This window comes from Trematomus bernacchii, unplaced genomic scaffold (assembly GCF_902827165.1).
Source record: "Trematomus bernacchii unplaced genomic scaffold, fTreBer1.1, whole genome shotgun sequence".
Taxonomy (NCBI): domain Eukaryota; kingdom Metazoa; phylum Chordata; class Actinopteri; order Perciformes; family Nototheniidae; genus Trematomus; species Trematomus bernacchii.
The window spans coordinates 14,258,599-14,272,904 of NW_022987727.1; the positions used below are offsets into that span (position 1 = coordinate 14,258,599).

The 14,306-nt window shown below is 40.5% G+C and overlaps 1 protein-coding gene across 4 annotated transcripts in view; it reads left to right on the plus strand.

Annotated features, from left to right (window-relative positions):
* Positions 1–4,685, plus strand: part of mib2 (mindbomb E3 ubiquitin protein ligase 2) — a 47,115-nt gene extending 42,430 nt beyond the window's left edge. For all 4 annotated transcript variants that reach the window (XM_034144824.1, XM_034144825.1, XM_034144822.1 and 1 more), the window contains 4 exons: positions 94–272; positions 543–736; positions 966–1,031; positions 1,955–4,685. In XM_034144824.1, coding sequence (XP_034000715.1) covers positions 94–272; positions 543–736; positions 966–1,031; positions 1,955–2,196 — 681 coding nt within the window. In that variant the 3' untranslated portion in view covers positions 2,197–4,685. The remainder of the gene's footprint in view (positions 1–93; positions 273–542; positions 737–965; positions 1,032–1,954) is intronic.
* The last annotated feature ends 9,621 nt before the right edge of the window (positions 4,686–14,306 follow it).

A 14,306-nucleotide genomic window follows, 5' to 3' on the forward strand; every position in this document is an offset into this window, starting at 1 on the left:
AGCAAGAATACCATTCTAAAGCTCTGCCTCAAAAACGTCTCTTTTTTTTTATTTTCCATCCTCTCTTCCCGTTGTCATCATGTGTATCCACAGCTGAGCGCTTCAGGTCTTCTGGGGAATACCGAGCTGAGTGTTGGCGCAGCTCTCGCTTGTTTTTTGGCGCAGGAAGGGGCCGACATCAACTACGCCAACCACAAGGGAAAGAGTCCCCTGGACCTGGTGGCAGACGGCACCATGATGCAGCTCATCAAGAGCTTCTCTGAGAAACACAGGTACACGTCAGGAAGAGAAGTGCTCACACTCACAATGCCTTTGGATATTATTACTGAATACACTGGATTATAAGCCAGAGTAGGGTTCGATTGTGCCAACGCAGTACTGTATTATTAATTCAAAGTAAGTCAGAAATCAGATTTTTGCAGAAATAGTTTGTTTTGTGAGAAAAGAAGCCTGTATTCATCTTCAAAGACAGAATAAGCTCATAAACATAGTGAAGTTAGATAAATCTGTATGCGTTGTTATAGCTGTGTGTTGTCTGTCAGGTTGCAGCGTCTGCAGGCCATCACATGTGGGCAGGGTCTGAGCAGCGCCAGCCTGCGGCGGGTCCACACCACGCCCAACACCATGACCAACCTGGTTCTTCCCAACCTGCCGGGGCCCAGTGAATGCCTCATCTGCTCCGAGCTGTCTCTGCTGGTTCTCTTCTGCCCCTGCCAGCACAGCGTGGCCTGCGAAGGTGGGTTACGTTAATGGCAGCAGGGCCGCGGCTATCAATAGGCAGATAACTGACTTGTGTGTTCAAAGGAAATATACTGAATAGGGTTAGGGTTAACCCTTTCCTTAAGAAAACTTTTTATATATATTATTTTCTGCTTTACTGTCTATCTTGGATGTTAAATAATGTGGTGCTTTACGTGTTGTAATTTATTTTTGATCTCCTGCTGACCTGCATCTTCTCCAAACAGAGTGCGCCCATCGAATGAAGAAATGCATCAAATGCCAAGTCACAATCACCAAGAAAATTAGACAAGGTAATGAGAATCTTGTATCCTCTAACCCTCCTCTTTCATCTCAGATGTGTAAGATAATAAAAGTTGAATGAAATTATGGAAGATTTTTTGTCAAAACAGTAAAAGTCTTCTTTATATACTCCTATTCTGGACAAAAATATTCTATATTATTCCTTGGCTTACAGCATTGTTTTGAATGATGTAAATTATTATCTGCATGTTCTGTATTGTTATTTATGAACACAGTTGTAATGCGGACATCTCAGAGAAGACTTCAAAAATCTTTGTGATCCTTGATCACCAGTCGTCAGTGAGAGGCAACTTTGGATGGTAGATTAAAGCACCTGTGTCGAGGACGAGCCACCAATACAATTGTCTGGCATTTTGAGTCATACTAGACCCATGGTCAGGTGCTGTTATATGTGACCTTGTTATCTTTGAAGCAGTCCCACAGTGACACAACGGGACAGCCTGCACAGATTTATAAATGTAACTTCTGTTGACATTGGAAAACAATATGACATCACAATTTATTTAGCCAATGCTCTTATCCAAAGGAACTTATAATCGGTGCATCTAACAGTGAAGATACAAATAAAAAGTACATTAGCATTCAATGAGTCAAACCATTGTATGTGCTACTGCACTGGCTTTAAAAGGCCAAACCCTAGCCAAAAGTGCTTTAAACTGAAGTGAGAATTTTTTTTGATTCATTATTGGCCAAGGTGCAGTCTGAACAGGTTGTTTTTTCAGTATCTAATGGGAGATGTGTTACCTTTCTGCAGTCCTGATATCAATGTTCCCCAATTTAAAAGCCAGGATACATGTACAGTAGCTAACAGGCGTGTTTTTTCAAAGTGCACAATAATCTACAGTTATTTTCCAAATCTGTAAACTTCATCGCTCTGCCATCCCCCATATTGACCCCCCCTCTTCCCCCACAGACCAAACGGAGGTGGGCTGCAGCCCCGGCACGGAGAACTCGGAGCAGCACAACCTGCTGGAGCAGCTGCAGTCCCGCTACCGGCAGATGGAGGAGCGCATCACCTGCCCCATCTGCATCGACAACCACATCAAGCTGGTCTTCCAGTGCGGACACGCCTCCTGCATCGACTGCAGCGCCGCGCTCAAGACCTGCCCCATCTGCCGGCAGACCATCCGCGAGCGCATCCAGCTGTTCGTCTGAGTGACCAACCACAGAGGGGAGAGAGTGGGAAACCAGTGACCTGTGTCTGCTTGTCGCACCCTCCTGCTCATCCCTCTCTCCCCCCCCCCCCCCCCCCCCCCCCCCCCCCCCCCGATTGAACACTTACTCAGCCTGTAGGTTGCTTCTCCATAAGAGACACTGCTGAGAGTCCGTTCTTTGTTACATTCTGAGTAGTTTCCCTCTCAGATAATTTTTCGGCGTCAGAACTGATTGTTCCGCCAAAACCCGACGGGAAGCAGACGTCGTGAGGCCATGCTGCCAATTGTCTGTACTTTAATTGGTTAGCCATGAGAAAAATGTCCCCCCCCTCCCCCTCCTTTACCTCTTCTTTTCCCCGCCCTGTCTCTACCTCTAGTAATCTGTCCTATCTTTGCTGCTTTAAGTGGATGTCTGTTGCCCATCATCCTCTCTGGCTGTCTGGCCTCCCTTTTGTTTACAAGGCTGCGCTGACTCCTCCGTCTCCTCGTGAATTATGTTTGCTCTCATTTGTACCATCTCTTAATAATCAGTGTTAGTCTCTGCAGAGGGAGTTGGTATAACTAAAGGCTCTCTATATAGTCCCCCGACCACTCGCCTGTATGCAAGGGGAAATACACACTATATATGCATGAATATATGCATATTGTAAAGCTGGAAATGACCGTGTCGTCATGGGTGATTTGTCGTCGTCGTAGCTTTTATTTCTCTCTGGTTACATTTGTGGTTTTTAATGTACCGATCAGTACAGGCTTTTATTTATGTGTGAAAGGTGGTATTTCTTAGTAATGTCTTTTTCTTTTCAGTCGGTGTTTGCTTGGCAAAAATGTTCCTTTTTTTTGGGTTTCTACTGAACTTCACCCCAAGCCTATGTCCTCTACTCAGGGTATCAAATCATTGAAAGCACTTGTGATATCCATAACAGGTTAAAGAGCCCCCCCCCCCCCCCTCCCAATCCCCCACACACATTGTTACAGAGCTGCAGTGTACCAGATCATTTCAGTGGAAGGTCACTGAAAGAAAAAGGTCATTAATAAAACCAACAAAAGTTGTGCATAGTGATTCCAATTCACTAAAGCATCAGTTTATTTCTCATTAGTCAAATGAATGTTTGCAGAAAGGCAACAATTGTCTTCAAATAGAAAAGAAAGTTCCTGAAGCTTCCCGGTCAGCTTTGAAGCATTGTGTTATTGTCTGTTATCTGACTGGCGTAGTGAGCAGCGAGCAGCAGTGACTCTGTTCAGTTATTGATCCCTGACATGTAAGATTTAGAATCCGACGGGCAGAAACGTGACATTGTTGTGTTGCACCTCGAGTTCCCCGTCTCCCCTCCCCACGGAGTCATTTGAGCAGAACCCCTCTCTCTCCTCTGGAGTTTTGGATTGTACATCACCTTCATCCTTTCTAATGTTTTGGTGTGTTTTCTTGAAGGGCTTATGCATATAAGAAAAAAAAAAACGTATCTATTTTAATCGTTATTTAATTTTAATTTTCTATAATAAACATCCGGAGACAGGACGTTTTTTTGTCTTCATTAGATCCCTCATTTTTGGGAGAGCCAATGTTAAAGATGTACATTTGAATGTCGGGGAAGAAAAATGTATCCTGTCTAACTCTGCCTTTTTTTATGTGTAAAGAAAAAAGAAGGAGCCGGAGAGACGCGTTTACCGCATATTTTACTTTGAGGAAAGAACTTTTACATCTGTGCCAAATCGCATGAGGATGTGCATGGGCATGCACGCCCGAATTTATCTAGACGCACTATGCTAAATGCCTCCGACCTCAAGGGAGGGTTCAATTATTCGAGCAGTGTGAAGTAAACCCAAGGCAAACAATAATATTTAATTTAATTCAAAATAGTTGCTCACTGGCAGGGGCGCCCGCCGCCAGGGATTTTGGGCCCCATGAAAAGATATCACATTGGTTACTTAAACATTTTATTCTTAATGTTCTAAAATAGTTTGGGCCCCTGTCAGTCACGGGCCCTTAGAATCGTCCTAACTTTTCACCCCCTTACGGCGCCCCTGCTCACTGGTGTTAGAGCGAACGGTGTTAGCATCCTGACTTTAGCCGTCATGACGAGTGATGCTCACATCCAAAATGTTACCAGTCCCATATTGTTTGGAGCTTTCTACAAGTATATATATTTATATTTTGTGAGACATCAAGGGGACAAGCTTCGTAAAGGAAATTGTGACATTTTAAGGATTGTCCATTGGTGTTCTAAATTGATGGGTTTACACGCAAAGGCAATAATGTTTTAGAGAAGCAGTGATGTTTGAGTTCTTTATTTTTCTCCCCTTAAGGAGGTCGCTGTGAGGGCGGGAAACCATTTCTGTATAAAACACTATAAAATGTTACTATTGGTGTTTGTACAGTTCAGCTCTTGGAGTTCTGATGTTGGCCTTACTGTCCGTTCCTCTGTTGATGTTTTTTCAGTTGTATTCTGTACAAAAATATTTTGCAATAAATATGGAACTGTTTTCTAAGGACTTCGTGTTGATGACTTGTTTTTATAATTATTCAGCTTTTTACAGGATGTTCGCACGTGACATTTTGAAAGCGACTCAAATGTAGCACCATTGCAGATAAAATCTTCGAGACCTGAGTTTTACTTTTCTATTGCTCTTAAACTCTTCCTTGAAAATGTTTGAGTTTTAGACTTTTTTGTGTCATGTAGCGTGAATCAGATGTAGAGAGATTTTAGATCTTGAAATACAAGTCTGCCAATATATTTAAAACCAAGAAATGTTTTAGATCTTTATTTTATTGACAGGGAAAAGATAAACAAGTTGTAAGATATTTTAAGTCTCCTAACAAGTGTCCTGTGGCATGTGATGATTACTATAAATAATAAAGTAAAACCATTAAGCTTTGCTCTATAGGGAGTTGGGGAAAGAAAGACACACTTTCTGAATTCCCAGAAGCATGAATATTAATGTAGAAAGATTAACTTGAATTTCAAACAAGTGCACTATTAAAATATGTCACATTCACCCCCCTCCCCCTGAGTTCAGGTAAACAAGGTGAACAGGTGCCTGGTCTCTCTGCACGTCAGTTAAATGCTGCTGTGTGCCACTTCTTAGTCCTAATTGTCTTACAGCTCACATGGCTTTATGACTCAGCGCTTTACCCATGGCGTCCTCTCTGAAGACAGCATGACAGATTTGAGCAGGGGGTGTCCCATAGCATAGTGCCACTACAATCTCTATCAACAGATTGTGCTTTATAAGTTTGCTTTATATGTCAACGTTTTTCCAAGGTAAAATGACATTTCAGTATAGCTTAGACCTCATTCCTTGTATAAAAGAAATATTAAAAAACACAATTATGCAGATTTATGAGTTTACCCTTTTCACTATCATTATAAGCAATTGTCTGTTTTTATAGTCAAATATAAGCCTCTAATCATTAAATGTTACATAATCATACACAATAATTCATTATCACTGTCTTAAAGTCCTTTTCATTATACAATTTCACTGTTCTAAATGCATCCCCTTTTAGTGGCATTTGTATTCTGACTTTGTATTGGAAGTATTTATTTTAATACTTACAACAATTTCACAAAGAGTTAAATCAGCTCCTTTTAAAAAAAGAAGAAGATATTTCTAAATTTAACAAAAGTGATGTTGGCAGGTAAGACAGTCCTTTATTAAATCCACTTCGTGTGTCAGAGTAGCAGAGCTTGCATTGAAAGGATGGGATGAGAGCACCATCTAGTGGTTTCATGAAACAAAAGTGATAAACGTGATTTCCTGTTGTGTTGACTCATAACATAATCTAACCAACCAACAAACAACATTTTGGCAAAAAACACAATGATGGGAAGATTTTTTTGTTATGAAGGGTTGTCCATTTTGTAGCATAATTATGACATGATTTATATTTATACTTTTTTCTTAAGTGGAATGTAAAGTGAGTGACAACAGCTCCTCAGTCTCAGGTATCCTACAGGGGGCGCACTGGCTCACCAATCTGCTCTGTGAATGTGTGCTGAGGCTGCCTCATTTTCCTTGTACACAGGTATCAACATGTACTGCCCTCCTGCTCATTGCTTTCACATTAAGACTGACAGGCTTTTGATCATTTCACCGATTTATCTCACATTTCCCCTTTAAAGGGGACCTATCATGCAAAATGCACTTTTGTACGTCTTTTATACATGAATATGTGTCCCCGGTGTTCCAGGGAACTCACCAAGTGTCAGAAAACACAACCCTCTCTATTTTCCTCCATACCCAAATCTCTAAAAAAGGGGCTGCAACGGATCTGATAAAAACTGATCCAGATTTGAACACTGTCCTGACGTCAGGAAAGTGGCGCTACGGCTATTGGGCCAACTCTCCACCTATCAGGGGAATGTGGGGTTGGGCCACGGCCGGCCATTGCCGCTCGAAAGCGCTGGAGACGCTGTAGTACATATGCCAGGCCTGTAAGTGGCGCTGTAGTCTGCCACAAAAGCAGTGAAGAAGACTTGGTTACCATGGTTACCCTTCTGTTTATTCTCCGCTGTGGGTTTCTTTCTCCCTCCCCGAGGCAAGCGTTTGCTCCTGCTGCTTTAATTCAATGCAATCCCTCCCCGTCGAGGCAAGCACTGTAATTCTCTCCGGTTAGTCCACCAGCAGATGACAAACACCCACCTCTCCGCCTCTTCCAAGGAACGAGGGGACCGTGCGGCAGAGTTTCAGTTTCAGTTTCTTTCGCCGGTCAAGATGTCCGTTAAAGTTTAAATCTTCCGGACAAAATTAGAAAAGTGCCGGTCAAAGGTCTTCTTTGTTATTTATTGAGCTTTAAAACAAATGAATAACGACTCTATATAATAAAACACGGAGGACGGAGATCTCTTTTTCTCCCCCTCTTCTGACAGCCCAGCAGCTGATCAGAGCACGTCTCCCCTCTCCTGCAGGGGGGCGTGGTCAGCAGAATCAGACCCGTAGACAGCAAACAGCACATAGAGCGAAATGAGGCATGGCTAAAATGCATGATCTGTTTGGTATTTCGAAAACAGAAACGTATAAATATACCTTATATAGGTATGGCCCTACAATATATCATTTAAATATAGCATGATAGGTTTCCTTTAAACTGTGGGTTTTCTCCGGAAGTTTTTCCTTGTAGGCCTACGATGTGAGGGTCTAAGGACAGAGGGTGCGGTGTCGTATTGTCATACTGATATTCTGTACAAACTGTGAAGTCCACTGAGACGAATGTAACATTTGTGATATTGGGCTAGGCCTATATAAATAAACATTGATTGATTGATTGACATGCAGAACACACCCTTAGCACTTAAAGTGAAAAAGCCAGATTAGGAAGACGTGTTTCACTGTAGATGATTCACAAATAATAACATTTTTAAAAGTCATTTAGAAACCTTTTGGAAATGTAGGAAAATGTGCATAGACCTTTTTTTCCTCCAAAAGTTTGATGGAAAAAATGAACACTACTCTCTTTATGTTAAATATGAAGCTACAGTCAGAAGCAAGTGAGCTTAGTTTAGGCATCTTTTATGCACAATAAAAAACACAATCTCCCCTAAAACCACAACCTGTCATTTCAGGTTTCAGACAGATAAAAACAAACATTTAACCAGCTGGCTTTATATCTTGAATGACTGTATGAACTTTCAGACAGCAGGCTAGCTTTTTGTTTGGTTTACAACATTGTTTAAAGAACCAGAGGACGGTTAGCTTAGGTTAGACCAGAGCCCTATAATCTATACGGCGCTGGGTTAGACTAAGCTAACTTGTCTTTTTCTCTGCACTGTTTTACACTCATATTTTTAGGAGGATAAAAGATAATTATGTACATTTTAGGATGCTAATTTATCATTTTCATGGACTAAGCTAGGCTAGCTGTTTCCCCCTGCTTCCAGCTAAACTAAGCTCTGTTGATTATGGCTAGTACATCTATTGTGTGGACATGGTTAAAAAGTAGCTCACTTATTCATAATTCTGTCCATGGTTACACAAGCATTCATGAGAAACAAATAAACGTTTTGTTTAAAACATCATGTTCTGATGACGTTAACACATGCAGCACTACAGCTATTGTTTCTATGACTCCATTGGTTCCTGACTCAACAGGGAGGAAATGACTTCCTTAATGCTACAGGACATTGAATATTGAGAGTCATATTTAAAGCTTTTCTGAATGAGTTAACTGTCCGCTGGTGTTTTGTCACTTGTTCCTGTTTTTCTTTCAGAGAAAAAACTCCAACATAGTTTTTTATTTGATTTCCGTGTATTGTCTTAAGGTAATAAAGGGAAATCATTTATTCTATAGATTTACCATTTTCAATATAGGCCTACTGATGGTGAAAGGAGAGAAAGACCCTTCCTGTTTCACTTAACCAACTGTCTATTTCATAACATCCTATCACTACTGTTATAAGTAGGCCTACAGGATAAAAACCTATGATAAAAACCCACTGGGTGTTTAGTATATTCTTGTTTTTCACTTTTAAACAGATTTTGGGAATCATTGGCTCAAGTCTGCTAAACAGAGACAGACCCATAACTTCACAGTAATTACTTGTTGTTTATTTGTACTTTTTTAAATGAACAAAGGATTCTGGCACGTGGTTGGTGTTTAACCTAAATGCTTTCAGACTTGAAGAAGTGTTTTTCTAATCTTCTCCAACAAGAAGTTCTCTGTTTTTACATGGCAATAATCCATTACGTTAACCAAATGTATTTATTTCCTCTTCCACAGAATACTAATCCATGCAAAAAAAATTCCAACAAATACACTATTTATTATTGTTTGAGTAAAGGTTGCCAATAACTACAGTGTCCAGCTGATATGGATATGGTTTGGCTTTATTTTTTATTTTTGTACCACCGACAAAGTAGGACAGTTGGAAACCAGAAACATATTTAGGCCTGATTGATTTTGTGTCTTTTAAACGATTTGCTAATAATAAGAAAGACTATTTTGCCAGCTTTATTCTTTTAAGGTTCCCTGGGGATTTCTTGATCTCTAGGAGTGCTATAGAGCTGATGTGATCCATACACAGTCCTAAAGTACAAATGGTTTCACTCTGTTCCACTTAGGATCGATAGGTGGCGCTAACACACGAATATATGCTGCTGGCAGGGAAGAAGAAGACAGCAAGCTACGTAAATAATGTTTAAAGTGTTTTTTACAATGAAGAAAATTAATCCAACACGTGTGTAGACCTCAAGGATAATTGGTGAGTAACACTGAAAGTAAATTAACATTTTGGTTTGTTTACAAGCACATCAGAATACACTGACTGACTCGGGTGTTTCAGGTTGCTGGCAGGTGCGTTTGGTGGCTCATGAATATGTTTACACTGCCTAGTAACAGTGAACAGCCAGGTTAATGTACAGTGAGTCTGCATTTTGGATTAATTGTTGACTTTAGGAACACAGATTTGTGATAATATATTTTTAGGAAAATGTAAGTTCACTTACTTAAAAAAACATGTAGGATATGATTGAAAGATCCAGTAAGAAGAGAACCTTGAGTCTCACATAAGCTGCATGATCTGTATTAAAATCATCCTATCACAACAGTTAAGGGAAATATTATATTTTCATTTGTTTTACTCACACACATTTCTGAAAAACACAAGACCCTGATGAAAAAAGTATTCATTTTTTTTGGATTTTATTTTTATCAGACTGGAGGTTACCTATTATTCTGAGGTAATTGTTCTGCCTTTTGAGTAGACGTGTGCTAACTTCAGTTTTAGGACAAAACAGTTCAATACATTCACATTTCCTGAATACTGAAGGCTCAGTGCCACAAAGCTGCAGCCACACTCAGGCCCCCCTGAGAATCAGCTGTTTGTTTGAAGGTGTGGCACCCAGGGCGAGTCCATTTACTCCTTTATTCTTATAGTGTAAAACAAACATACAGCAAAATTAAACTAAACTTAATTTAAACAAAAAAAACAAGAAAAACAGGGCCAGTTCTTCCTCTAATCTCTTAAGTAATTAATCACACTGATAAAATGATATCTTTGCTCCTCTTTGTCCTCTGAATTTTACACAGTTATCAGGTTGTGATGTTTTGGTGGAAAATACCACTAAATGCCCGGAGTTTTCCGAGTTTAGGAGTCAGTGACTGTACTCCCCTGCAGCAGAGAGAAACCAGCAATTCAAGATGAGGCGGCTTTGTTGACACTGTCACTAAACACCTGTTGTTCCATCAACAAGTTGCGCCGCAGCGGTTGCTTTTCACTTCAAATACGGATGAAAAATCACCAGCAGTTGAACAATTTTCTGAGGATTTGCTGATGTGGTTTGTGTCCTCAGTGGGTGGAGGGACATGTTGCTATCGTTCCGTGAATGCAGCCACTGAGAGTTGCCCAAGTTTCATCTTACAGCAACTCACCTGGGAGAAAAGAGCAGAAGTTGGTTATAAAGAAATATGTTCTTAATGGGGAGCATGGTTTAAGATCGTATTTAAGGGAGGGTTAGTGATAAACAAAGAGAGACTGAAGTTATCTGATATTAAAGTGGTACATTTACAAAAGAAAAACGTTCAAATATACGAGAAAAAACTCTGTTTACTATTTTAAGTATTTTAAGTATAATCTCAGAGAACAAGTTTATTCTCATAAATTCACCACTTTGAATTCAGTAATCGTATTTTCCTCATAACGTTACCTCCCTACCCTACTCCCTATCCTATTTAAACCTAAAATGGATCTTATGTGCTTTCATACAAAACCATCTGGAAAACTTTTTTACATTACATTACAACCAACCCTACAACTCATACCCGACCTTCTATATAACCCAACCTAAAGCCACACCTTCACCTTAAACACAAGAACAGTGTGTTGTCATGATTGCCTTGCACAATGATTTTCAGAGAATAGGCCTTCTTCCCAACAGACATATTGACTCGTCAAAGTAGAATTGCACAACACCTGGTCAATTCATAAATGCAATAAGAAATCTGAGTCTGTTGTAGACAAAAGGTGCAGTCATGGCTAAAAATGTCCCTCAATTCTGCCAAAAGGTCCTCCACCTGTTTACTTCCTCACTCTGCTGACTTTGAGTTAATCTTAAATCTTTTAGTGTCACTGCTTTGTCGGACACATCTGTGTCCCTGGAGGTGAATGATTAATGACATTAAGGTTCAGGATGTTTTATTCAACCTTGTGGAATCCCAAAGAGAGAACTGCTACTGAATCAGAACTTCATGTAAGAAAGTTATGGAAAATGATCAGGAGTTTGAACGAACAGTAAGCATCTTGTTTTTCTCCATCTCCCTGTTCCCTCCATCCTCCCAGGCGCCTCGTTGCTATGCTGGGATTCCCACTGATGCAATATCATCTCCGCTCGGCTCAACTCTCTGGGTACGTGTGCATTGTCTAATTTTTACCTGAGGTGTTTTTTATCAAAATAAAACTGTCATGAAGTAACTACTTTTTATGTATTCCAGCTAACACCAATCATTGTTATGTGATTCCACAATTTACATTCTTTAACTTGCTCTAATATGTCTGAAAAAGCCATGTTTGAAGCCTAGCTTTATTTCAACTCCCAGCAGACTTACCCCACCTTTGTGTTTCTGCTTAACACTTCAATGGCACGCCCATGCCCCGACTTGTAAACCCCCCACCCCTCCTCTATATCCTACCCTCATTGTAGTCAACCTGCTGTCGCTTCGGCCCAGAGTGCCTCTATTTTTGTGGATTTGTTAAGAAGGTGGTCATTAGACTTCCTATAGGAGAATATAGCCCATATGTAGAGGGACTTACCACAGCAGATGGGTAAATTAGATGGGAAGCAGGTTCATTTAGACTTGATGACACCCGTCACATGTGTCCTTCTGAGATTACCGCTTTTAAACAGAAATATTCTGTAGGGATTTACACCATCTGTTGATATGTTTGTAAACCATAAATAAAATCAGATAATGTAATCAAGATTTCTTTCTTTATGGGGCATTTGTTTTCAGTTTTTTTTCTTTTTTTAAATACAACCAATTTTAAGGTATAGTAACACTTTAAAAAAAGATTCCCCTGTCCTTTAATGGCCTTTCAGCTCAGAGTTGTTGCTCCTCCTCTGTGTCCGTGTCCCTGTCCAAACTGTAGTAGTCAAAAGGTGTTGTCTTAGTTATACGTGCCAGTTTTGCATCTTGGTTTGATTTGAACAAAAGTCAGGAAGCGACCTGAGCTCGACACAGCAGCCTTGTCCCTGCAGCAGTTTCTGCATCCGCTCATTGAATGCAAAGTTATTTGCATAGGGAAATGAAAGCACAGGAGTGCCATCCAACGTTGGGAGGATTCAGTTTCTAAGCTGAATTTCAACTAATGACGTACACTGTTGTTTTAAATCTCTACTGTCTCGTGTAGACATTTTTACTTATTTTTATTTACAAAAGTATTGTAGCTACATACATCTGTGACTTCCTCTACTAGATTGACTTTCACTATTATTTGTGTATAAAATTGGTACGTTTAAGAGATTGATAAATAAAGGCCAAACTATTCAAGTGAATGGCAGTTAGTGTTTGTACAGAATAACACCATGCTAATGCTAATACAAGCTAACACCTCATATGTTAACCTCTTAAGCCCTGAGCCTGTTTTTCAGGTCTCAGACTCGAAAATGACATTCCCAGAACAAATGACCATATCTTCCCTTCTAAAAGGGTTAAATTAATAATCTTTATTCTCAAAGTAATGATAAACCTGTGAGTTGGATGTAGAAAAGTCAGAATCAATATAGATGTTTTTTATTTTAAAGAAAATTCAGATTTTACATGCGGAGCAGTTAGAGCTCTGCTGGTGCACACATCTCTCCCGCCCATAGAGGCTAGCTGATTTGCTTCTCATGCAAATATCAACTGAAGACGAGCTGCAGGGATGACGCAGCTCAAACAGCAAAGACAAAAAAAATGCTTCAGTCAAAGAGAGAGAGATTTGACTTTCACTATCTGACAGGGATTTTCTGTACACCTGCTCAAACTTTACACCCATTGTGAAAGCCTGGTCTCATTATTACATGGTCATTTTTAACCATTATTAATTAAATGATCATGCCTTGATATATTCAAGGGATCTGTACACTGTTTTTGCCAGTAAAAAGGTAATGTTTGGATCATCTATGCATTATTTGAAGGCAGTGTAACTACTTTTGTAACGATAAAATTGTTAGACTGGTTTATCTATTATCTGACATCAATTGTTCTACGCATTCTCTTCTTCTACTTCCTTGAGATTATGTCAGCCAAACAGTTTATCTGGTTCACCTGCTTGTCTGTGGTGAAATGTTTTTTACTTAAAGTTTGTCTAAAAAGGCATGGACTCTTAAAAGGAACTAAATACTTTAAAAGTCCCATGTCATGCTTTTCCGGTTATTACCCGCCCCCTTGTGTGTTATGAAGCTTTTTCTGCATGTAAACGGTCTGCAGAGTCAAAAACCCTCAAAGTACACCCTGTAGGGAGTACAACTCTAACACAGAAAAGACCTGTCTATGCTGCCCCAGAACGCCTCGTTGGAGATTTTTAGATTCTTCCGGCTACCAAGTGACGTAACGACGATCCAAATGGACCTATTGGTTCAAATGGACCAATCCGTGGAGCTCCTCACATACCAGGATCCCTTGGCGTCACTATCAAACGCAGTGACACACTTTAGCGTCGAGCATAGAGCTCCCTGAACGTTGGTAATAGACAAGTTGGGATCGCGGAGAAACACTCACTCAGCCGTATCTTTTCTCAGCCGCGATACTCCGCGGAGTTTCGCCGGCACACTCAGCTTTATCTTTTCTCAGCCGCAGCTGCGTGGATCTCCACTCACAGTTCGCCACACACTCACGTGTGTGCTCATGCTGAGTTTCGCCGTGTCTCGCTGTCTCGCAGACCCCACGCAGCAACCAGGAAACTACACCAGTAATACTCAAAGTCTCAAAGGGCGGAGCAGCGAGCCCCGCAACATCCCGCTAACACGGCACCCAGACCCCACGCAGCATGCTCATCTGTTTGTCATTACTGGTGTCATTTTCTGGTTGCTAACAAACGCCATTGTAACACATAATCACACATCAGAGCACAGTGGGCTCATATGGAGGGGGTGGGGGGGCAGGAGCTCCAACAAGCCGTGTAGGACAGAGAGTGAATA